We start from the raw sequence: 25,338 nt of genomic DNA, 5'->3' as shown, positions 1-25,338 counted from the left end.
CTCGGATCCTTCCTTGTAATAGATTATCAGATTTGGCTCAATTATGGTGGTTTTGGCGACCATGGAGCGATTCGGTGACGTACCGGAGCACGGAGACAACGGAAAATTCGACGACGGCATTTTCAATCTTCAAATTCCAGCCATCGCCAGCTGGATACTGTGCATCCACACTCACGACGCCTACCAAGTCACCGGTTGACGAACACCACAGACTCCGAAGCAGGAAATACGAAATCTGAGATGCACGTAACCAGACGACGAGGCATCGTAACCGTGCACCTCAAGCCATCACCAGGAAGGTCCTCCATGGCTTGCAACACCCAGCATGGCCTTGCAGCAGCGAGACCCGAGGCCATTAAGTATTCCGGCAAAGCCAAGTCCTCTCATAGTCAATTGCAGTCATCATCACCGAATTCCATACCGGAAGCCGGAGTGAGCGGTGGAACCCGAGCAAGGAACACACATCAGTGCCACTTTTGAAATTCAACAGCCAGATCTAGAATTCCCTTGGCACTCTTACACGGTGGAACCTCCAATTTACCGCCCGAATCTGCCGAACGGGTTGCAACTTGCGCCGACTCTCTCTCCTGTTCAGCCTCCAAGCCTCGAAAATCGCTGACACCAGGTTTGATCATCTAAACTCTGAATGGCAGCGTTCAACTAGAAAGACCACGGCCAAGGCCAAGCCACGCAGCCAAGCTGTCGCGAAGCCTGTCACGGGGAAAACGGACGGTGGTGGTGGTGGTGGGCAGCTGCCAAGATCCATTCTGCCTTTCGGGCTTGTTCATCTTGGCTTTTTCGTTCGAGATGGGTGACGACGTTATCCAGTCGTCTGGCACAAGACATGCATATTCTCCGACAACCAAGTCACACACACCACCACCACCAGAGTAACAAGAAGAAGGCCCCTTTCCATCCCCACGTGTTTCCAACCACAAGCCCGGTTTTTAAACAATAAGGCATGTGGATTGCGGAAGCAGTTTGAGAGCGCCGCACACACACGCATGTATCCCGACAAGACAGTAAGCGGCGTCTGCGGCAGAAGGCCGTCGTCGTCGTCTAATAAATGTCCCCGTGTCGCCGGGTTGTGGGATTATGGGCAGATGTGCTAGGGGGTCTTCACTGAGCGTGCTGTAAAGTAGGGGTTCATGCGACCTTTTTACCCGCAGATCCTCCTTGTTTCAGGAGGCTGAAACGGGTCGTTGGCTGCGCTGGTGGTGAGATCCCCCCACCGAGCTGATGTGCTTCCGCCGCAGGACTCGCGGCAGGACCACGCGGTTTTGTGACATTCTGAAGTGATGCCGATGGGAGCACGAAGCCAGGTATGTCTGGTGAGATTTCAGGCTTGTGAAGAGAAAGGGATGGGCATGAGGTGGGATGTTGGACAGGACGAAAGCGACAGAAACATATCGCTGCGCATCGCACACCAACCCTGCATATGCAAATGACGAACCATACTGCCGGGCCCTCGCAAAGTCCAACCCTCGAAAAACCAAAAAGAATCCAGAGTATCTTTTATGATTTCCATCATCAGCCGAGTCGTTCGCAGATCCGTAAATCGGCCGCGTCGACTTGCTTCAAAACCCGTCGTCGTATGTGGCGGTGTACTGTACGGTAACAGAAACCGCCCGCCCAAACCCATCAAATTGCGCACCCCGGTCGGGTCCAGCCCGTTTTAAGGAACGCGGCCCCGAAACCACACCTTTTTCTTTTACCTTACTCAATGGGTACCGGAACCCAGGAACCCAGACCACACCCAAAAAGTTGCGGAACGGGGGGCTCTAATTGGTGATTCGCCCAGGGCCACACAACTACCTACCTCCCCGTTCGTGGTATTTGGGCAAAAGCCAAGATAACGTGGGACCTTGCATGAGCAGCCCCCTACTGAAACCCGAAATGAGATGACATGAGCCCATTCCCAAGCCCACACTTGTCGAGGACGGCCACCCTAACGGCAGTTTTGTGCGAACCCAGACGCGCGCTTCATGCTAAGGGAGGGGACGGGGGTGGTTCCCTTGGCCTTGCTTCTCTCGACAGCCCAGGCCCCGGGACGCTGAGGCGGACGGCGCGGTGGTCCCCACGATAAGGTGATTGCGCAGTTCATTTGTTGCGACGGGGCGGAGACCTCGGGGGAGACAGACAGACACAGGGGTGATGGCGGAACCGGGGGGGGGCCCCAATTTCGATGGTTCCTCAAGACTTGCTTTTGTGGTTTTTATATGTATGGATGCCGCGCTGCTGCTCTCCCGTGTAAGGCGAGGCGGCTCTTGGTCTGTTTGTAGTGTCGTCCACGGAGGAACAAAACGCCAACCCATCATTTCTTGATCCCGGTGATCGACATTACATACCCGACCAGTTCTTTTCTTGTCCATTGTTGAATAGTATTACTACCTACGTTTTCTTCTTCTCACAAGCCGTCATGCCCGTTATCGATGCGAGACTCCTCCAGGAGGGGGCTGTTGAGGTTGGCACGATGTTGATGAAGAGGAGTGTGGATCACACGGTGCTGGAGACGTTAGCAGTTGGTAAGTCGACATGACACCAGACTCTGCCGGGTCTTCCATAATGTAGACTAACACGATGGCAGCGGCGACGTGTATCTTTGGGGTTGGGGGCTTCATCTACTGGATCAATAGGAAATGAAGAACTACAGCGAGGGTCGATGTAAGTCCGATACAACCATCCCGTATTTTACTACACACGATATCTAACGACGAGACATCAGGTTACAGACATTGGACATCGATACAAATTCACTTCACTCAACACCCGCCCTCACGAAGCTGCACCGCAGGTTCGACGACTATACGACGCCAGGTGCAGGACACCAAACCATCATAATACAATGGTCTTTCACGGCTGACGCCCACCGCGGGCACACAGCCTTTGCACCCATAATATCCTGCTCGGCTTCACATATCAGCGAAAAGCGTCTGCTTCATAGACTGCATGGAGAAGCGAGGAAGGAGACACCGGCGTATGAGCGTTTGCATGTAGTAGAAAAAAAGACAACCGCCAGCCAGCATAATTTGATACCCTCCCAAAACCACAAATCGTGGAGAGAACTATCCTTCCATACACTCAAGCAACTAGAAAACAACAGCTCAACAACTCCCCGCATCGTGAATCATCAACTGTGTTTATAGTCCAAGCTAGGTGAACTCTCACGTTGGCCGTGGGTTGCTTGTGCGAATCAGGAACCAGTCTAACTAGTCAAGGCAAGTTGCTAGGGAACATACGCAGTATGGAGAAAGGTATGTCGGTTTAGTCATGATGAGGGGATTACCTGACTAAGGTCCATGTCATGGGTGGCATGCCGAACGACGGCCGCGATCCCAAAAATATCGCCGAAACGAAACCGGATCTGTGTTCCATCGGCCGCAAAAGTCAGACACGGCGGCATAGGGTTGCGGCCTGCTCGGAAACAAAGCATGACAGCTGCGGGCGCGGCGATCGTCGCTGATGCCGTGGAGAAGGGATCCGCGCAGAGAGTTTGAGGCTCGTTATGACGGCGGCGACACAGGAAGTTGCTAGAGGCGTGACATGCCGAACCTCAACGGCCGGTTTGCTGGCCTTTTCGCCGAACAGTCTCGGTAATGAGCCGGTAGACGATCGTCGGTCGCAGCTGCCAGAGCACGAACGTTTCTCTCGGGATGGGCGAGTCCTCCACAGTAGCTTGGGAATACCTGCGCTAATACGAGATTCACGAGTTTCACTGCTTGTTTCTGGTATGAAGTCGCAGATTGTATGTGCCCCTCGTATAGTTTGCAACTTGCGCAGTGCATCGCGTTTTCCTCGGCCAGGAAGATAACTCCACAATGCTCTACGGCAGAAACGTCTTTCATTCCGGGCTTAGCAGTTAACGTTCAACCCAAAAGATCACGAATGCACGCGTCAGGATGCAGTCGTAGTTATTCCACCTCGATGTGTTATTTCAACGTCAAAAGCTCTTGGAACAAATAAGCATATTAGCGCTGTTTACCTAAGCCTATGGCGTCTTCGCTGATGACCATCTCGTTTCAGGTGGATTCGAATTAATCTGCGCGTTTGCGACTAGGCAAAGCCAATTCGTATTAAACAGAACATCGGATCAGCCACAAACGGCTAATGTGCGAACGGTTCATTGCGCTAAGACAGTTGCCCCTTTTCTTCATCGATCTGCTAGTCCGAAACCTTCCTAGACGCATGTCTATTTTCATGGCAAGTCTGGGGATGTCTGTCAACAGTCAATCAGTCACTCAGATGGGGTTGGCAGGTGCGCAGACGTGATGTGAGCCTCAATGGCAGGCGTCACACACGATGCACGAGAATCTGAGCAGCCCAACACCTCATCATGGCCAGAAGATCCATCTACGATTGCTAATGCTATGGGCAGTCTTGAATAAGCTACAAGATGGTCTGAAGACCAAAGAAACGATGCATACACAAGAATGACAATGTAAAGCTTCCCATAGGTTGGTGCAAGCCACCCACGGTTCTCGACGACGCCCCGCAGACTGCGAGACCACGGTAGCTAGCAGCCACGAGCCCGATCGAGTTTCACATAGTGACCAAAAGGAGAGGCTGAGCAAGATCGCATCCGATACCCGGGATTTCAGGATTGCACCCGGCTCAACATAGCCATAGTGCAACTAGTTGACCACCACACCGGCGCCATGGTTAAGGCCGGCGTCAATGTGCATGAGGACCTTTTGATGCAATCCGATGTTAGCACCAGTTCACGGCTCTCCTCAGCCTGACTTAGGAAAGACGGAGCGGTTTCGCATCATACGATCAGTTCCGGAAGGTGAAGTCCTTCGAACTACAACTCAACATATAAGGGACCAGCAACTCCCGCAATCATGGGTCTTGGCTCTCTTCAGATCACATCGGCTTCGAGCTTGCGTCTCTCTACATTCGTTCATAATATCCAAGAGAAGTTCTCTCTTACACTTTCGCTTTTAATCACACGTTCGTTTCTTAATCATTCGCCAGCTGGTCTCGCCGTCTCATCATGCGCGTTTCCATCCTCACCGCAGCCCTCGTGGCAACCCCCGTCTTGGGCTACCCCGGTATGAAGAACACATTCGCCGAGATCGCGGCCCGCCAGGGCAATTCCAACGACGGCAAGTCGACCGAAATCATTGGCGATCTCGCGACACTCGACGACTCGAAGCTCACTCCCGTTGGCAAGAACATCAAGCAGCTCCTTTCCGGTGCTGGCAACGCCGAGAGCGACGAGGCTTACCCTTCCGGCAAGAAGAGATCCGCTCCTATCCATCCCAGAGACTACGGTTACGGGGGTGGTGGCGGCGGCGGAGGTGGTGCGCCTTCTGGTGGTGGTGGAGGCGGCGCTCCTCCTTCTGGTGGCGGTGGTTCCCCTCCAGCTTCCGGAGGTCGCGCTCCTCCTGCTCCTGGCGGTGGCAGGCCTCCTGCCCCCGGTGGCGCCCCACCTTCGGCCCCGGGAGGTGGGTCATATGGCGGTGCTCCTCCGGCCCCAGCGGGAGGCAAGCCGCCAGCTCCAGGAGCCAGTAGTCCTCCTGCTCCCGCTCCCAACAATGCCGCACTCCCAGCCAAAGACACACCAGCTTGCGCTGCCGACACCTGTTGCATCTGGAAGTACATCGCTGACGACCTTGCAACCACTTTCAGAGGTGAATCTGGCCGCTGCACCGACTTCGCTCGCGCAGCAATCCGCCTCGGTTTCCACGATGCTGCTGGTTGGTCCAAGGGAACCGGCAACCTCGGTGGCGCTGACGGCTCGATTGTGCTGTCCTCTTCTGAAGCCTCCCGTGTCGAGAACAAGGGCTTGGAAGAAATTATCGAGCAAACCAAGACATGGTATAACAAATACAAGCAATACGGAATCAGCATGGCGGATCTCATCCAGTTCTCCGCAAACGCTGCTACCGTTGTGTGTCCCCTGGGTCCCCGCGTCAGGACCTTCATTGGAAGAAAGGATTCATCAGTTGCTGCTCCTCCCAACCTCCTTCCCGACGTCAACAGCCCAGCTGATGCCCTAATCGATCTTTTCAACAACAAAACCATCAGCTCTTACGGCCTTATTTCGCTCATTGGTGCGCACACGACCAGTCAGCAACGCTTTGTCGACCCTTCACGTTCTGGCGACCCCCAGGACAGCACCCCTGGTGTGTGGGATGTCAAGTTCTACTCCGAAACCATCGGCAACGCCCCTCCGCGCGTTTTCAAGTTCAACAGCGACATTGCACTATCCAAATACCCTAGCACCAGCGCCCAGTTTGCTGCATTTGCTGGTCCCGGTGGCCAAGCTGCGTGGAACGCGGTAAGCTCATCTGCTGAAACTTCCCTCTTGAACAATTCTAACTCTGCATCAGGCGTATGCACACGAATACGTTCGTCTTTCTCTTCTGGGCGTTTACAACATCAACGACTTGACGGAGTGCACAAAGTCACTTCCCGCACGCTGGGCTCCGTCTGGTTTCACCGCCTCCGACCAGGGCAACGTCGACACTTGGGTCGCCAGCAAGGGTCCTGTTCCCAACATTCCCGATGAGATCAGAGGAGGCAAGCCCATCGGACCTCCCCCTCGTCCATCTGGACCTGGCGCGCCAGGCAACGGTCCTGCTTCTCCGGCAAAGGGTGGTCCTGCTGGCGGGCAGTATGGAAACGGTCCAGCTTCTCCGCCTAAGGGCAACGCTCCTGCTGCGTCGGGCGGCAACAGTCCAGCCGCCCCGCCCAAGGGCAATGCACCCGGTGGACAGTACGGCGGGGGCGGTGCTCCTCCGAAGGGCAACTCTCCCCCGGCCGGCAAAGGTCCATCTGCCCCTCCCAAGATTAACACACCCGGCGGACAGTATGGCGGCGGCGGCGGCGGTGGTGGTGCACCTCCCAAAGGCAACTCTCCTCCTCCGTCCACGGGTGGTGGTGGCGGTGGTGGCTACGGTTACTAGATAACATGCTCCAGAAAGGAGAGACGTAGGAAAGGGACAAATGCAGCGCATTTATGCCCACAATCAAAACCTAGGAAGAAAGTCCATTCATGAGGACAGAAAACAATGTCGCGAAGTTGTCAGGATTAGTGGTGCTGCTTGTAGAAAAGTTGACTTGACCGCGACGCGCGCGAATCAGTATAATGCCTAATAGAAGATGGCGCAACTGGGGTCTATATTTCCACCATAAGGTTGACATGACTGCAATCAAAGAAACTGGGTCAAATTTCGGTGGTATAGTCCGTGAAGAATAGGCCCCAGATTGTGTAGACATTTCGCTGGTGCTTACGGTCTCGAGCATGGTGTTCTCAAAAAACGTGACATTGTGAATGACCCTTGCACAGCATTGGTTCAGTTGGTGGGCTATGCTAGGGCGCTACACAACGTAAGCGGAACCACCAACCACCTGGATGCCTAATTCTCAGTCGCTCGAAATGCTGGAGCCCGAAGCTCGTACTGCAAGAAAACACATGAAGTGGTGCTGCTTTCCACATCAGGATTGAAACCGGTCCATTGAAATGCGCCTTAAACAGGGCAAAGGGTTTACATCATCATCATGGATATCTTACCCATTATTGAAAAGTCGCACATCCTACTCTTCTGCGAAAGGCCATTAAAACGACTCGGCGAAATCCCCGACGGGATAACGAACCCAGTCTATCAACTCACAAATGGCCTCGAGGATCGCCTCGTTCTAGATCCGTTGAGACACGACGACGCCTGCTGTGACAATCCAACCTGTACCACCACAGACAACGAGGACAACAGAATCTCTGGGCCTCGATACTCCTGTCTAGACTGCGTCTCGGAACAAATCGACTTCTGCTCAAAATGTGTCCTGCTCCCAGGTCAGGGAATCGACCACAGCCAAGGCCATCGATTAGTTAAACTCTTGCCGACAATCTGTGCGGTCTGTGAAGGGGTGGTACCACTGAAGATACATCCTGGCGACAACTTCCGGGGTCCATACAGAGAGTACTCGGCATCGGGCGCGACTCTCAAGCGGGTGGCGGAAGCTAGGGCCTGTGGGTTCTGCTCGTTTGTATGGACCGCCCTGCTACAACATCCTTTGGACGACATTCAGTGGCCTCCGGACGAAGATACAAGAGTTACCATCCGGGTGAGACAGCCGTGGTCGAGTTGGCTGGAAATTGCGGTTGTTGTGGACGTTGGTGCAGAGGAAAGCAACTTTGAGCTTCAAGGTGAACAGTTCACCAGGAAAAGCCAGAATGTTGGCAGCATGGAACGGGAGCTGCAAGTTGGACCACCGATGGGTAAGTCTCTTTGCTTGACATTAGAAGCGCTTGCTACCGAATTGGCTGACAACTCCGTCAAGAATGGTCTCATGAGATGGGCATCAACCCCCTCACTTCAGATGAGCCGAGATTCAAACCTGCAAGCCTTGCAAAGGTCCAATTTAGTTCAGGTTCAGATGAGGTGCTGCTTCTAGCGAAGAAGTGGCTAGACAACTGCCGCGAACGGCATACAACGTGCAGCATATCTGGATCAGCACTCTTACCAACACGAGTAATCGACCTTCGCGAAGCCGATCAAGACCGAGTTCACCTCCGAGAAAGTCAAGATGAGAGCGGTGAGTACGCGGCTCTCAGCTATTGCTGGGGCTCTGGGGCGCCTGGACTCCTTACTACGACAAAAAACTACCACTCTCATCTCGAAGGCATCGAAATCCACGGCTTGCCGAAGACAATTCGAGATGCAGTCCATGCGGCTAGAAAGCTCGATTTGAAATATCTTTGGGTAGATCGGCTATGCATCATACAGGACTCTGCGGAAGACTGGGCCCATGAAGCGGCGCTCATGTGTGAGGTCTACTCTGGTGCCACCCTCACTCTTAGTGCCGACGGGAGCAACTCTGCAAACCAGGGTCTCTTCCAAACAGACCAAGCCCTCTCGAAGCTTGAGTATCGTACCTATATTGGCCCCGATGGAGATGTCACTCCGATGGTGCTCACCAAGCCGCAACCTCACCCCACGGTTTCGGGTCGCTCGCTGGACTTGAGCCAGCCCATTGACTCGAGAGGGTGGACGATGCAGGAAAGACTGATGAGTCGACGGGTGCTACATTTCACCAGTGATGAGATGGCGTGGGAGTGCGATACCCTCACGGAGTGTGAATGCCGTCGGGAGTCTGGCCTATCCAACCGAGAACTGTCATTGGGGCGTAAACACGACATGCAAAGCATTTATGATACTTGGCGTCTTATTGTTCGGGCTTACGCGAAGCGATCGTTAGCACACGAGTCGGACAAAATGCCGGCTCTTCGAGGTCTCGTAGACAGATTCCAACGTTTGATGGCCCAAGGTTCTGACACTGTTCCGGAGGAGTACCTCGCCGGACTTTGGAAGGGAGACCTGGTGGCCCAGCTGGCGTGGAAGCCTCCATCAAAATCAGATCTAGATGCTTTCATGAAAGCCACCAACCGAAGAAACGTTGAAAGCATAGGAGATACAAACACGGAAGACATGGTAGCCTGGATGGCCGTGCTGAAAGAGCGCAACAAGCAAGGAGACTGGCACGAGTCCGGATGCTATGTCGCTCCGACGTGGAGTTGGGCACATTTGAGAGGACCAATGTCCTATCTCACCTGTCTTCCGAGCACGCCATTCGTATCTTACGCCGACGTCATCGAAGCTCGAACGGTGCCTGTAATCCAAGACGAACCGACTGGCCAACTGTGCTCCGGATCTATCACCTTGCGTGGCCACATGGTGCGCGGACTAGACTTCGACTCTGCGCAGGGTATTTACGAAGATGGAACGGTGCAGGATATCTGCTTTTTGTCGCTAGAGAAGCATGGTTATCGCTGGTCTATCGAGCTTGAGCCTGACGACGTTGCCGGACTGACTCGAAGGCGCGGCTATAACTTGACTAATATCGTGGTGTTTCTTCTTGGAACAAAGGACCTCAAGCTGAATGATGGAGAGGAAGGTATTGTAATTGGCGTGAGCAAGCCCAGGCAAATATCACGCAAGCAAAAGGCAGAGGCGGACACGTTGGAAGTTGGGGTTCGAGACTTGAACATCGTGAGTTCAGTTCCTCACGAGCTCTCCGATGTGTTCTGCAGAGATATCGATTTTGCACGGTGGTCTTCGTATCTTGTGTTGGTTGAGTCGCTTGAGGAGGAAGGAAAATATGAGAGGATTGGGTGTTTTGACGTATGGGGTCGGGAAGACAAAGAAGTTCTTGAATCACTCTTCGCTGATTCAACGACGGGTCAAATAACAATCGTCTGATTTTAGTTGAATTCAAGAAATGTCTTGCAGGCATAGAATATCTCATTGGAAATAACACAGGTAAGCATTGCCTTGAGTAAACATAGATTTGTATATGTCATATCTTGAGTATAATCCGTCCAGAATATCACAGTGAACTTCGTCTTCTATCTCCTCAGTGCAACTTGTCGAATTTCCTCGAAACTCACAGCACATCTTCAGTATTACCATAGATCATTACGAAGGTAAAGGTGAATGATAGACGCCAAAGCTGAGATATGTGCAACAGGCGCTAGCAGCTAAACGTTATCCAAGACTGCGTCAAACTCGATCTAAACGGCCAGAGCTTGATAAACAGAAGGTTTCGACCTCTGCATGTTATTCCCCCAAGCTCATAGTACGAAGCACGTTACATCCGTTATAATTTTATCTCCAAACGAAGACGATGAATGTCACCATGTCAAAGCCCTGCATACCGTAATAGAAGCATTCGTGTATGACTCTGAGGGATATAATATGATACAAATTCTAGAGAACATTTCAAATAAGCTGTTTGCGAGAATCTCGGGATTCTTCTTCGAACGCGAACGACATCCGAGCATGTTTCGGTGGTTCTGATCCAAGTAATGCTCATCGCAACTCTTTGGCGCGAACGAAAGCCCTTGGCACAAAATGCTAGAAACCATCTGTGCATATCCCGCCGGCTGCGCCTTGAGCGCGTGTTCCAAGACGTCGGGTAAAATACTTCTTCTTGCATTCGTGAATCTCAGTGACGGTGTCATTAAATTGAAATTAGAGATTCTCAATATTCGCTGCTGGGGTGCACCTCGCTATCGCGTTCGCTCCACGTCCTAAGGTAGCTGACGTTCGGACCAGATCACGTCACAACTTCAAGCCAAGCTACCATATGTGGAAGATATACATCAGATCGCATGTAGGTTGAATTGGCATTACCTCGCTTAGTATCCCTGGTAAATCGTGCGACTTCCTCAGAGCCTCTCCCCTAGCGACCAGGCCCCGTCATCTTTGAATAGCTGAAGGCCGGAGACGAGACCACGGACGAATTTATCGATTTTCCAGGTCACATAGATCTTGCTGCACGGAGTTTGTGGGATGAATAGACCCGCTGACGGACTCGAACGGCGATGTGCCGCCCTTCCAACGGCCCGTGCTGGGAGAGTGGTCTGACGGTGATGTGTGCTTTGGTTCGTCTGGAATAAGAGTGCAGAAGGTACTGTAGAAGCAGCTCACTTAATAAGCCTTTTATCGGCGCCCACTGGAAGCATCTTTGAACGATAACGCAGCTTGACTGTCCAAAGCTACTGCTTCGCGAAAGCGAGAACGGAATTGGCTCGTATCCGGTAAATTTTTCGCACATTGTAAAATTCAGAATTTCTAACGCAGCAATGCTACATATGCATCCGAATAGCTGTTCGAAACCGGTTGAATATCATCATTTGCCTGCGGTAAGAAAATAAACACGTTAATCGCATCCGGAAAACCAAGTTACCCTCTTCCAGCCGCCGTTATGCTGCCAGCAGCATCGTTGCACAGCCACAACTCACGAGCTGCCGACCCCTTTCAATCAGAATCTGATCACAGTTGGACAGCCTCGGAGCCCTGCAGCTAATGAACGGCCGAAACGCAAGCTGGTTCGGTAGGTGATGGGATGAAACTATCGACCAAGCCGGCTAGCCCAAGGGGGACTAGGTATTGCAGGACGTGCTATCGCCGACGGCAAAAGCCTGGACACTGCAGAATGCAGACTTCGTCCTTTTGGGTGAAGATGCTAAATTTATTTCTTGATGCAGCTGTCAGAAACTGCATGTTGTACGAAAACCCCGGCCAATGCGAGTGCGAACGTCGGAAATATGTAGACGTCACATTTGGAATCTCCTGCGTGGTGCTTGCGCTGAGACTAACTTCGATTCGGCGATGTCTTCATGGGTGAGTGGGCACGGGTGGTGAGTATGCGCTCGTCAATACTGTCAATTATCCTAACCGCAAAGTTGTCCATTAAATCATGCAACAATCGTGACCGTCGAACTCGAGATCGTAAGCTCACATTAGCCGTCACCCCAGCGCCGTTTGCTGAGTGGTATCTCGTCTAGCGCCCGTGAAATTCAAACCAGATGCCAACCCAAATGCTATAGCCCGGCTCGAAACCAAAACTGATCATACTTCGTTGACAAAGAACCGCGCCTGGTTGATACCGGATACGTCTGCGATGTATCGGAGCCTTCCTCTGAGGTATCGTCTCTGTCGTGCTGTTGCCCATTCGCTCTTCATGGCCATGGCCACCGGCCACATGACGATGAGCCCAGCCTCTCCCTTGAGAGGGTCATCAGGCTTGGTGGTACCGCAGGGAAACTGTGACACAATGACTCCGTACCCGTTCCAACTGCAGAAGTACGGAACTGCCCCAACAATATCCTCAACACGGGTGGTGGCTACCCGGTTTAGCTCATCATACTCGTCATCGTCCTCGAACATTTCCTTCCCAGCCGAGGCGAGCCATGACGATGCTCGCATCATTGTCGTGATCAAATTGAGATGAGTGCACCAAGTGACGAGATGCAACACAGCCATCGGAAGGTTGAAGAACTTGTACACCTGTCCCTCGAAAGTCGGCTCCGTATCGAGCTCTTCATCGGTTCGATCGAATACGTATTCCGCCGTCTCGACCTTCCACGTAGGACTCGGGTTGTTGTCGTTGATTTTGCGAAACTCTGCCTCCAATCTTCGTGCCTTTGCAACCAGCTCCATCATTTTCTCGATCGCCTCGGGACCAGGGGAGCTGGCTTTGGCAATGATGCCGTCGACGGCCTGCTGGATCTGACTGGCCATAAGGCTGATGTCCACTGTGGGCTTGTTGCTTTGCTGGATGGCTTCGTTGTAAAGTAGCCACGAATAACTGGACATTTCGGCTTCTTTGAATATGTTGGACACGGAGAGGCATTGGTTCCTCGTCATTGCAAACAGTTCTTTCCCTTCGACTGTTTCCAGGCACTGCTGACCACGCATCTGCACGATCCGCGCGGCGCCCTTGAGATGACTGATGTACTCTTTCATCGAGTCTTGTGACATTAATGTCTGTTGAGGTTAGAAGTCAGTAATGTTTACATAAGAGACAAGGACACCCGATTACCTCATAGAATGCCAGCATAATTACGGCGCCCAACGTCTGGTCGCTTCTCATCTCCTTGGGGTCCGCGATGGCCTGCCCGACCGCCCTCAATGCCTTGATGTGATGCTCCTGGGCGCGCAGCAGTGCTGTACCTCTCATACCCTTCGACTGCCTCATAGCTAATGCTGCCATGGATGTGGCCTTGAAAGCCTGTGAAAGGCATATCGATACCGTCCCGCTGCCGAGGAATCGTGGTAAGAAGGCGTAATACCCGCGTGCCGTCGGTGTTAAGGGCACATTGACGAACTCAGACAGGAAAAGACATGAAGCTTGTTCATCCAACGAGTCCATCAATCCTCCAGGTACCTTCTCAAATACACTCATCAGGTCGCCTTGCTTGTCGCCCAATCTGAAGTTTGGCGTGGAACCTCTCCTTGTAGTAATGGCCGTCGTATCCAAGTACCAGTCATCTACTTCAACGCTCTTGATCGGTATTGATGGGTCGATAGCATCGTTGCTGTCGGAACTCCCGGACCTCATCTTCTTCAGCTTCTCGGCCGACTTGCTCTGGTCGCGAACAACAGCGCCGTAGCCGGGACAGTGACGCTTCGACTTGATGCATCTTTGGCAAAACGGCTTCCCCTCGTCGCATTTCACCTTCCTTATCCTACACAGCTTGCACCCTCCAGAGGGCTTCCCTGTGTAAACCATTATTGTCAAGACGACGTCGTAGTAATGTGAGCTGTGGTCTGGTAATAAGCAGAGAAGTGTTGTTGCGTTTGGCAGAAACAAAACGAGAACGACGGGTTCCAGCGGGATGGTTAGTACTGGAATATGGGCTGAACGCTCAGGATATTTGAAGGGCAGTCCCTGCCATTCAGGAGCTGACTCGAGCAAGCTTTCGAGCTTGTCGACTTCGAGGGGAGGGGTTATTAAGAGCCGGTGAAGGTCGAGAGAGCCTTGGCGAAGATCTAACATGACATGTAATGACACGGACCAAATCTGGGATCGAGTGCCCATCATGCCATGCATGCCATACGTACTGGAGCTAAATTAGCAAGTAGGCAGTTTGTCTCCCTAATAGCTGTGCTCTCCTGTCGCAGGTAGGCCATTACGTGACGGGTAGTGTCCGTCCCGTCGGCTCGAGCACAAACGTCCGAGGACGACTAGATGCGCATGAGAATGCCGGTGCGGTCGACCTTCCTCCGCAATTGGACGCAGTAGTACGGGTGCGATTCATGATTTTCTGCTTCCCTTTGCAGTCTCTTTCTAAATTTGGTCGAAACAGGCAAGAAATAATCGCGCAAAACTCTCATGTACGGTTGATGACTGGCCTGCAGCGGAGATATTGGGGTTCGGATCCGGGCGGACAGGTCAGTCAGGCACGACATCCAAGACAGACATGAGTTCTTCAGACTGGAAATATCATGACACACGCTGCAGATTGCTGATCCATCCGTGCACCCTGTCATCGTGTGACAGAACTAAGTCTATCTTGGGGCGCATGTGCTCTTGGACCTTTCCATTTTGTCGGTTTTCTTGCTAGAAAAATGTTTCAAGGATCGAAAGATGCGGCTGGGCCTCAAGCGGTCCTGGTGTCGACCTCCTCACCCCCGCTCGGCCGAGCGCCCACCGGGAAGTGGTCTGGTATGTGTTTCGTTTCACCAAGGCAAGACGCGGATCCGAAAAATGCCCAAGCTCAAGCGAACTGTCATCCGTTTGAGGCAAACCTCATTTTCCTGCTTCCGTTCTCGCTTATTGGAAAAAGATGAACGTTGCTTAGCCACAGGAGAGAAAAATTGGTGCTCCCAAGCGAAAGGTTGATGAGCTTTCTTGATGCATTTGCTGACGTATGTGAAAAATATGGGAAGCCCATGCAGACTGCTGCACCCGTGGCGCTGTGGCGTATTGGTTGGAAACGGTTCCATGTCGTCTGATCTGGCTCGGAGAAGGGGGGTTTAACTTACCTTGAGCGGATAAACCAGTCGGAATTCATCTGGCGGACTCTGAGCTGTGATTACAACTTCCAAATGCGCCTTCCGGCAATACCCTAGAGTTCCACACTAAGGTGATCAAGGTGAACACCGGGATATGAAGGACATCAACCATTTTTCAAACAGGCTCTAGTGATATAGCGTCGTCGTCTTCTTAAAATGCTCTACTGAAGGTGTACGGTCCTACTGGTTGCCGAGCGCGTCTTGACACTTCTGACTGGAGATATGTAACAGGACGCGAGTTGACGGGTTTCTTCAGGGTGCTGAGGCTTATATGTATTCACCATAGCTATTAAGCATGGTGCAGTTTCCAATTGCTTCTTGGTGCACTTTTATCGTCTGACTGTGTCGAGCAGAAGGGCTCCCTTGCACGAGCAGTCAACATTGAACCCAAAAGAACGTCGGGAAGCCCAAATTCAGTTGTGCGAGAATGAAAGTGATACAAGGAAGTCTCAACAGCATTTTCCGCCTCCGTTGGCGAAGGAAAGTTTACGCCGACAAGACAGACACGGCCACAACTCTTTTCCAACCCTATCCCCAATCGACAAAAGTCCGAGACCTCCTCTCCATTGTCCCGCCCTATGTTTTGGTCGACAAGAAATAAGGCCAGCGTATGGAGGGAGGACTGGTAATGTCAGAGGTTTGTGGCTCGAGAAAGAAGGTGACGGCTGTGTTTGGCAGTTTTCTGTCGATAAATACTGATTCCGGTGCTCAAACGAATGTTGAGTAACATCAGAGTCCTTGGTGGCAAGTCTCCCGCTACGTCGAATACGAAAGCTCAAACCTGCTTCTAAAGAACTTCAGTATATGTCGAGAGACCGGTCGTTGAAATATCCACGTACCTTAGTTGCCCTTCTTACTAGGGCCGGATGGAGGTATCTTCTGGCCTTTAGGTCGAGCAACCCATTCAGGGGCTGAGCCACCCGTACCGGCGGCAATTTCGTTCTTTAGCTGGAGTTTTTGACAAGATTTATTATGGTCTCACATATACATGTAATAAGAAAGACGTTATTGTTCTTACCTCAAGGTCCCGCAAATAGTCGTTGCCCTCACTAACCACCATCGCCCGAGGGACCGCTTGGGCGATGGTACCTAAAAACAAGACGGCGAGAATTTCAAATTTCATTATGAAAATCTTGTCAACACCAGGTAAAATATAGAAGAAGATCAATACTAGAAGTAAGGGGATGCAGTCTAAGGTGAACCACCGGGGAGATCACGGAGACTTAAATGACATTAGCCAAATGTTTTCATCATAGGGTGTGCTTCGGACCGATCCAGCCTCACATATGAACGCCTTCTGCGAGATCAGATCCATCAGACAAGACTATTTGATTATGCAGGCAAGGATAAGCTTAAAAGCTGTGCGTAAGGGTGCCTATGAGCGTTCTAGGCCATACACCAAAAGCACTACCGTATACGAGTATCGCATTACACTCCCATCGGTAGCCGGCAACTGGTCATAGTTCAGAGCCTGTCTGTCAGACGAAGCCAAGTCGGATTGCCCCGAGACCCAAGCTTCTTGGAGGAGCTCGAAAGTTGATAAAACGCGCAATTATCAGACCCAGGTCATTTTCAATTTGTCCAGGCGGAGGGGTGCTTGAATCTTGAGTCATCCTTTGCTGGAAATACCGAGACCTAGGTTGTCAACCAAATAAACCGTCATGAAAATTGGCAAGGCCTGCCGATGATGTTTCACATGGCTGTTCACCGCTTGGAGCACCTGGACAACATTCAATCGGTTATCACGATCACGATGTCCTCATTTGGATTGGACTCTTCTACCAAGAATGTTGTCATCAACAGTCTTACACTTCAATAGCAAGAATTATATCGGCTTTCTAGTTTGGTAGTTCATGCGTAATATAAACATCGGATATGATGCAGAAAAACTCCTACCTCGTGCAACAGTCCGCGGATTGGCCAAGGATTCACCCAGGGGTCACGACACCAAGATCTGGCTGCCGGCAATAATTTCCATCACAGACCTTATGAAAGTTGTTCTCCAGGCTAACCTTTTGTGAGAGGAGCTCGGTCCGTCACCAACAGAGTTCAGAGATGAATCGCCAGGGGTATCTTCAGACAGCCGTCGCCAACTTTAACCTGATCATGGCATGGATCCAACCTAGCTGATCAGCAATCTCGAAGCAAACTTCTTCCTGACTTTCAGGGTCTCAATGAAGATCCCCCGCCCGAGTGTGTTCATGGGAGACGCTCCCGTTGAAGTTTTCCAACAAGTTTGGGACGGTCCGGGTCGTGTTGGGGCGATCCTCATAGCCGTGGCAACCTCCACATTAATCTAACCTCAATCTCATCGCAGTATCATGCCGACACATCGAATTTGGCAACTGGCGCGCCAGTGTCCAAGGCTTTCCGCGCATGCTGCATCAAGCCTCGTTTTTCGCCAGATCTTGATATCCCACCGGAAGTAAATGCAAGTCCGAAGTTGTCCTGTACGAACCCCAGACGCACAGACGACAGGCCAGGACCTTCTAGTCGGCGCATAAAGTTTCCCGGGACCTGGGCTGGCCAAGGGGAAGTGGCGTGATGAGGCCAAACGAAATGGATATCCGCACTGACATAACACGTATCGGGAAGATCAGCTGTGCAACGCTGTTCGCCTGAGATGAGTGCTGCCAAGCTACCTCGATATGATCTTCCTGACTGGTTTGTTGATCAGTCGCGACATTGCAGAACTCCTTTGGTGTTGCATGGGTGAGACTTCTGAAGGCAGTGAGTGCACCGTGAGGCTGTGCAAGGGTATATATCAAGATTCATCTGATCCTGGATGCGAATATGATAGCGCTAACGTAACTGAATGGAGAAAGCCGACACTGTTAATCAGCAGATCCCGCCGGCCAATATCTTTTGTTTTCCTCACAAACTTTGACTTTCGGTGTTTACCCACCCCAACGGTCGGTCTCCGCTGTTAAAATGGGCTGCCGGACCGAAAGTTAGCGCCATCAGCCTGTCATATCCTTGAAGAACCCCCGCAAAGTGCCTGCATTGTCAGTGTCCCTCGGACTTTCATTCCTTTGCCAGGACGTCGTGTCGATGTTTAAGCCTTTTTGGCCCATACTGAGTACAAGATGGTGAATCTCTTTGCTTGGAACCGCCTACTACTTTTTGGGACACTCATCCCAGCGATTGTCTTCTTATGGCCGCGGTTGTCTCCTCACATGTCTTCGGTACTGGCTATCCAGCCGCTACCGAAGACATATTCCATACGAATTCTGAGTTATGACCCTCTGATCATATACGTCGTGGGGTTCCTCTCATGGGCCGAGAGGAACCATCTATTGCAGCTGGGGTAGGTGGCGTCCGTATCAGTCGCCGGACACATATCTGATCACGTCTACAGACAGCCTCTATTTGAACGGTCGGCGGTTTACATAGACGCGGAGAACTCGAACCTATACGACACGGACCGAACCAGCAGCACCGCGTTCCTCCCGGACGAGGACCCCATCGTCCGGCGGATAATCAAGCGCGCGTCGGAAATCCAGGGGTACACGCCTGTGAACATGCATGAGTCTCTCCAGCTGACTCGATACAGCGCTGGTCAGCGCTTCAACCCTCACGTGGACCCCCTTGACGACTACAACAACGGCTCAACGACACATCGGCTGACAACCATCTTCGCCATCGTAGAGGCGACCTGCGAGAAGTGCGGCACGCAGTTCCCGAACCTCAACATCAACTGGACTCTGGAGGATAAAAGCTGGTGCAATTATGTTGAGTGCGACAATAACAAAGCCCTGACCGTTAAGGCTGTGGCGGGAAATGCGTTGTTCTGGAAGAGTTGGGACAACTCTGGGAAGCTTGATGATAGAACTACTCATGCGGGACTTCCCCCAGAAGGAGGCATCAAGACGGGATTGAACATTTGGACCAATGGTTAAGGCTAACGCTTGGATCATCCCAGCTAAGAGACGTTGTGAAGGAGTATGAAGCCGCCAACTTTACATATCAGTTGTAGTTTTGATGGTTGGTCTTTTCACAAGAAATCGGGTTCAAGAACTGACGCCGCAAGTCAACCTTCAGTGCAAGCAGACTGAACCCAGTTGTTGTCCATGAGATATGGGGTCTTACCACCGCCGTCAACTGGGGAACGTAGGATCGCGCCTGGTGAACAACATTGTTGACATAGCACCTTCCGATGAGAATACATGGCCTGCGGTGAGATGATCCCAAGTGAAGCTTGCCGGGGGTAAGGAGAGATAGAATAGCTGATCAGACTCAAATGCTGTGCTATTCAAAGGCATATGTGATCCAGCATACGGCTCGTAAGTCATCCTGAACTCAGGACCATGGATTTCGTTTTAAAAGAGCGTGCAGTCCGTAATCGGCATTGGATTTGACCCTCAACAACGGAACATGTCCCTCAAATGCTTCCAGTCATGTTCGAGTTTCGTTTCCATAAGTAATACGCTGAAGATAATCAGACGATTGCAGTGAAGACCGTGGGAGTGAGTCACGCCCTGCTCCTTTCGCGATACCGGCTTCTTGAATGGCAGTCATGATTTTCATGGGTATTCTACCCATCCTACGTCGATTAAAGAGCAAGCTTACCATAGACGGCTTATTGGTTCTTTACAATTTTTTCCTTTCTGATGTTGCTAATGTTATACCTGTAGCTTACGCTCCGTGACGTTGAAGACGGAACCTCTCAAGCTGCGAGAACCACAACCAGATATGTGATGGAAATTGAAGGTCTTGATAAGGTCTGAAACACACAGCTATTGATATAAATTAGCAGTTCGTAGATGACCTTTGACGGAGGGCCAATCTTGTTCCCAGGTGAATCGAGAAACAATGATCGCTCACCTTCCTTTGTACACGGTCGCAGAGAAAGGGTGGCATAAAGCCTCGACGACGAGGCAATACGCATATCAATTACAGTCATGAAAGCTTTATCTTCGTCGCCGTCAGAGTATTTGGTAGCTCCATGGGCAGGAGGAAGGCTACCGGCGTCATAGTGTGCAGCCTTCAATTCAAGGAGGGTCAAGATGGAGGGTGCAGCTGCAGGTGGAAGCAAGTCGAAGTTCAGGGCAGATTTCACAGCTCAAGGTGAGAGATTGTTGCACCCAGCGATGCATTGCCGTTGGGATCTGTAAGCACACACAAGCACACCACGCCATATAAGAAATGGACTCAGCTCAATCTTTGATAATGGATAGCGGGAAACGGTGCAACCTCCTGAGATGCTTTGGCCTACCCAGTATATAATATGCCGGCGCGATCGTGTTTCTTTTGCCTTCCATGAGAATGAAAGTTCTGAAAGAGTAAGTTCCTCGGGGTTCTGTATCAACTTTGCCATCCCAGCCGAGTGCTGGTCAGCTCAGACATAGACTCAACCTGTTATGTCCAGTAAGTCTCCATGCCTCCCGGCTCGCCCTCCGTTGTCCGGGGAGAATCATGCGTATTGACCTATGCAATAAGTTAGAGAATACGGGGAGCACCGCCAGTCTGGACCCAGCGAGCTTTTATATTCTCGATTGGCGAATCGCACTTTGAGGTCCTTGAACACATTGTAGCAGCAGTGCCGGGATCGTTCCCAAAAGACGACGCGACGTTCATATACAATTATAGACCCTTGCACATTTTCATTCATCCAATAGCTTTATGTTGAGGGGTGGGTACACGCTGAAACCTTAGAGATATGTCCAAGGTTCTTCCAGTGGGATCGCGCAGAACGTGGGCGAGGAACATAAGAGATATTGAGAAGAGGTGTGCTTTCAAGCAAGCAAATTTGCCATTTCTTCTTACCAGCTTACAGAAACAAGACGGAAATAAGTCAAGTTCATAACGAACCAGACAATTACGCGTTAACTTCATCCAAAAACTATACGCTGTCGGCGTGCGAAGCGTTTTCCCCATTCGGTGCGTATTCGCTCAGGAATATCCGGGGATCCTGGTGACAGACAACAGCCAAAAACCCTCAGTTGAGTGTGCCTGGCTTCATGTAAATCTGTAATCAGAATTCGTGCGAAGTTTCATAGATCAACCCTTCATAGTCTTCACTCTTGAACTAAGGAATCCAGACCGTTCATCTTGCTTTCTATTAATGAATGAATCTCCGTCTACTTAAATACAAGCTCTTCCTGCACTGCTGCAATAACGTCAAAAGGAACCCGATGATCCAAGCAACATCGATGAAGATAGCGCAGACTGCAAGCCGTCAGGTTGGAGTACAGGCAAAATTGCAAGTATAAAGTAAAGGGATGCCGAGATGATCATGTGGCAAACCAGAATATTCGGATAGTGACAGCCGTCCTCCAATTGAATGATGCTTCTGGCGAGTTGATACATGGAAGAAGAGCGTATTACAGCGGCAGAGATACGGATCAAACGTATGATAAGATTATGAAAAAACTTTTGAATCACCGTGGATATTATACGTGTAGCCGCTGGAGGCGACGACTGGGGCGATGTGAAGCTTGTGTGTCATCATGCCTGTGGCGCACCCCCATCATCATACTACACATCTCTGGGTCCAATAGGAAAGGGATCACCGACCATCATCCAATTGTAATACTGTTCTCGATCCCGGCATTCGTTGTCTGATAGCAAACGAAGCCAGCCCAGCTGTTTAAATACTTATGCACCTGACATAGCAGCCATCAGGTTCAAGTTTCTGAACCACTACATCGTACCAAATATCCTCCGGTCGCAACGTAGTCCCTGTAAAAGCATTCGGGAATTGTTGAAGCCGACTGAAAAGCGTATAAACTCCTTTAAGCACTGAATGCCATCGACCTCATCAAATCTGTCCTCTTCTGGTAGTGACGTCGCTCTATAGAAATTCAAACCGGCCTCAACCGAAAGAACAGATTAACATGATTTATGTCGGGCGCTTTTGAAGGTGATTTAAAATCAGTCCAGGGCTGCGAGTCTAATAAGCTGAATACACTTGAGGTGATGACCCCGACGGACACCGTCACATGTCGACTCACAGCTGTATCTCAGCCACGGCTTCTGGGAATCATTGGTTTCCTCGCCCTGTCAAGACGTTGATTATTTGGTTCAAAAGAAAGAACCGTTGTGAAAAGGAAGACCTGAATTCGCTGTCCGAAGTTCCAGAACAGGCAGAGCATGCTATGTATAGTAGAATCACTCAAAAGATCAAGGACCTTGTTGATGGGGGAAAGCAAAGCAATTCAGATCGCGCGCGAGGGCTTTCCTCTCATTACAATCGAGGTGGCGTATGTTTTCGAGTACAGAGTTGGTGTAGACAATGTGCGTGGTTATGTCTATGGTCTTGGTTTGAAAGCTTTTAGAACATGAGCTGGTTGTTAACAAGACCAACAACATATTCTGAACATTCATGGGCCTTCAGCTAATGATGTATTGTCACCCGGCAGTTCTGGGGTATTCAAAATGATCAGGAAGGAGAAGCCAAGGGAGACGAATGAAGGCTTGTGAAGGTGGCGGAAAGATCTTTCGAAGACACCGGCATCCGGTAGTGTGATGCTGCGTGACTGGGCACCGGTACCAACCGCTACAACTTCTTCGGCAGATTCATTTGTCGGCTTGTTAATGCTCTCGGTATGTTTTAGTAGCTAAAGTATAAATCATGATAGCTTCAACATTGCAAATAGTGGGCGATGGGACAATTTCATCCGAAACGACGAGGCCCGGGCTTGGAGTATCGTATTGCACAACGCCCAGACAACGAAGAAAATTTGACTAGCTCAACACGAATCAGATAAGAAAATCGCCGATGAAGGCGAACAAAGAAAGGACGTAGCTAGCCATGCGGAGCCCAAACAGTCGGATCGTGCTAAGAAACGCACCGTCTGTTTGTTTGTCTCCCCTCAACAGCGTGCCTTGGAACCACCCTGGAAAGGTTCGGTGGTCCTTGGCCGGCTTGGCTCAGGGACAACAGGCCCCGGAACCCAAGCCGACCTAGCGAAAAGACCGCAGTGAAGCGGGGACGGGGAAGCGGATAAGTGGTTTTGACGTCATGTGCTAATCCCAAGCGCGTGGTCTGACTTGGACGGCGCTGTTCTGGTCGCCAATTGAAAAGTCAATCCCGAGGAAGAAGATCCTCGGCGCGAGTTAGCCGTGGTGGCCGGTTTTGTCGACCAATGGCTGTCGTGAAGGAGTCGCTTCCCAGCTGTGCCTCGTATTTGCCGGCGGGCCCGGGTTGGTGGTGTAGAGGACGGAAGCCAAGAGCTCCAGAAGAGACGGCGGGATGAACTGGATGTGGGACTAAGAATATCAGAGTTTGAATGTGCTTGATGTCGTAGTAGAAGCTTGCGGGAAGCCAGCTTCTGGCAGAAGCTTCTTGCGATGAGACGGTGGTTGACAGCGAGGGTTGTTGTCTTGGACTGATGAAGCCCCCGTCGCATCACTGTAGTCGGGCGCGAGAAGCAACGTTGCGAGGGGTGGCGGCGCGTGGGAGTGGCTTGTTTGCCCAGCTGCCACTGAAGCTGACCACTCGGGTAATCAGGTCAGACTCTGCAGGCGATAGCTAGCAAGGGTTGTGTTGACGGATAAAATGAGGGTTTCTCACGTGCATCTTTTGATTGAACGCTGCACCGGAGCTCGTAAAGCATTTGATGAAAGTCCTCGATGCTAGATGCGCTCAGATCACAATGCTATTGCTGAAAACACCAGGCGCGAGCCGTTTCTCTCCATACTGGATGGATACCCGTGGCATGGGTAAGATCGGACAACGATCTGACGTAAAAGGTCGAAACCACCCAGTCCTGTGCAGAATTCTGTAGTCAGAGTCGGTGACGATTGTCTCGGTTGATCTGCGTGGGACAGTGTGTCTAAGGTCAAGAAGCTTGTTTCCGCGCCCACAATAATAAGGTCAGCGCCAATGCGACGTGAGGCCCTGCGATGGGGCGGAAACCCCGCGGCCGCGGCCCCCGGCGGGGGGCGTAGCGGTGCTCGTATCCATCGTGAGATTTAGATCAAGCGACGATGTGACGATGCGGCCATGTCGCGTTGTGCGTTGGCCTCATGAGTCAGCGTGGCAGACGAGCCGCAAAAGTGGCCGACGATGTGAGTCCGACAGAATCCGGGTGTAGGAAATCAGCGAGAGCCGACTGTGTGGTGAAGTGTTCCGGTGGTTGGCGAGGGATCGAGAGGGTGTGCGGAAATCCGCAGGCATTACCACATTGGTGTAGGTCATCATTTCCCTGTACGAAGGGATTTTTTTCTCGCGCAAGCTGGCTGGCTTGCTGCGATGAGGCGGGCAGCGACAGCATCATGCATCATGAGGGGAAGAGAAGCTAAGCGGCGGCGAGCTGCAGGTTGGATTAGAACAGGAAAAGCAGGCGACGGGAAGATGGGTTGACAGGGGTGCCAAAAAGCCTCAAGCTTTGTTTCTTTTCTTAGGCGAGCGAGTGTGCCTTTGTCGTGTCCATGTTGGTGTTAGCGGCGGAGGTGAAGACCGTCTGCCACCTGATGTCTTGATGGGACGCTGAAGGATGGACTGACTGCAAACACTCGCTGACTGGGCGAGCCGTTGTTGCTGGCGGTGGTCGTTGCCCGTTCGTCAGCACCGTTTCTGCAAAACGGGAAGGATGACTTGGCTTCGAAGCAGGCGTTCGTTGGAGACGGGACGTTGGAGTTTTGTCAGTATTGGTGGTCGTGCAAAGTCAGATTGCAGGAAAGTCGTCAGCAGAGAAAAGTCGGGCGAGAAATGGAAGCTCGACAGAAGACGTACGAAGGCTGGGCAGGAACCTTCGAAGGAGCGCCTGCCTCTCATCCACATCACCAGCGGTAATTCCTGCGCCTCTCATTGGAGGGAGAGAGAATTTGACGATACGTACTCAGGTAGGTATCTGCGCTTGCATGTACGTACCCTTTCATACACGGCAAGAGACAGCCAGCTGGCAGTAGAAGGAGAAGCAGGAACTTCCTTCCTCAACTGCGGAGATAGAGGATCGCGATGGCTGTCAGGAAGGACCGTCACCCTGTCACCTCGTTCGTCCCTTCCGCCTTAGCCGAATGTTCCAACTCTCCACAGTAGAAGAAGGTGCAGGGCAGTTAGTTGCAGTTGCAGTTGCCCAGCGAG

General features: G+C 51.5%; 5 protein-coding genes across 5 annotated transcripts; 4 read left to right on the top strand and 1 right to left on the bottom strand.

The window, feature by feature from the left end:
- Window positions 1-2,419: 2,419 nt before the first annotated feature.
- Window positions 2,420-2,643, top strand: GCG54_00010408 (uncharacterized protein; the record flags this gene model as incomplete). The annotated part of the gene is made up of 2 exons (XM_045410333.1): window positions 2,420-2,525; window positions 2,588-2,643. 2 exons carry the CDS (start codon window positions 2,420-2,422, stop codon window positions 2,641-2,643), a joined length of 162 nt encoding a protein of 53 aa, XP_045270231.1.
- A 2,198-nt stretch (window positions 2,644-4,841) lies between these two features.
- On the top strand, window positions 4,842-6,911 carry GCG54_00010407 (uncharacterized protein; the record flags this gene model as incomplete). The annotated part of the gene is made up of 3 exons (XM_045410332.1): window positions 4,842-4,918; window positions 4,975-6,283; window positions 6,336-6,911. 3 exons carry the CDS (start codon window positions 4,842-4,844, stop codon window positions 6,909-6,911), a joined length of 1,962 nt encoding a protein of 653 aa, XP_045270230.1.
- Window positions 6,912-7,506: 595 nt separating this feature from the next.
- Window positions 7,507-10,205, top strand: GCG54_00010406 (uncharacterized protein; the record flags this gene model as incomplete). The annotated part of the gene is made up of 2 exons (XM_045410331.1): window positions 7,507-8,224; window positions 8,287-10,205. The coding sequence occupies 2 exons, from the start codon at window positions 7,507-7,509 to the stop codon at window positions 10,203-10,205; spliced, it is 2,637 nt and encodes an 878-aa protein (XP_045270229.1).
- Window positions 10,206-12,359: 2,154 nt separating this feature from the next.
- Window positions 12,360-14,022, bottom strand: GCG54_00010405 (uncharacterized protein; the record flags this gene model as incomplete). Its single annotated transcript, XM_045410330.1, has 2 exons — window positions 12,360-13,277; window positions 13,333-14,022. The coding sequence occupies 2 exons, from the start codon at window positions 14,020-14,022 to the stop codon at window positions 12,360-12,362; spliced, it is 1,608 nt and encodes a 535-aa protein (XP_045270228.1).
- A 4,462-nt stretch (window positions 14,023-18,484) lies between these two features.
- Window positions 18,485-19,207, top strand: GCG54_00010404 (uncharacterized protein; the record flags this gene model as incomplete). The annotated part of the gene is made up of 2 exons (XM_045410329.1): window positions 18,485-18,615; window positions 18,667-19,207. 2 exons carry the CDS (start codon window positions 18,485-18,487, stop codon window positions 19,205-19,207), a joined length of 672 nt encoding a protein of 223 aa, XP_045270227.1.
- Between the last annotated feature and the right edge of the window lie 6,131 nt (window positions 19,208-25,338).

The sequence above is a fragment of the Colletotrichum gloeosporioides genome, assembly GCF_011800055.1.
Source record: "Colletotrichum gloeosporioides strain Lc1 chromosome Unknown consensus_8, whole genome shotgun sequence".
Classification (NCBI taxonomy): Eukaryota; Fungi; Ascomycota; class Sordariomycetes; order Glomerellales; family Glomerellaceae; genus Colletotrichum; species Colletotrichum gloeosporioides.
This window is presented reverse-complemented; position numbering and strand designations above follow the sequence as displayed.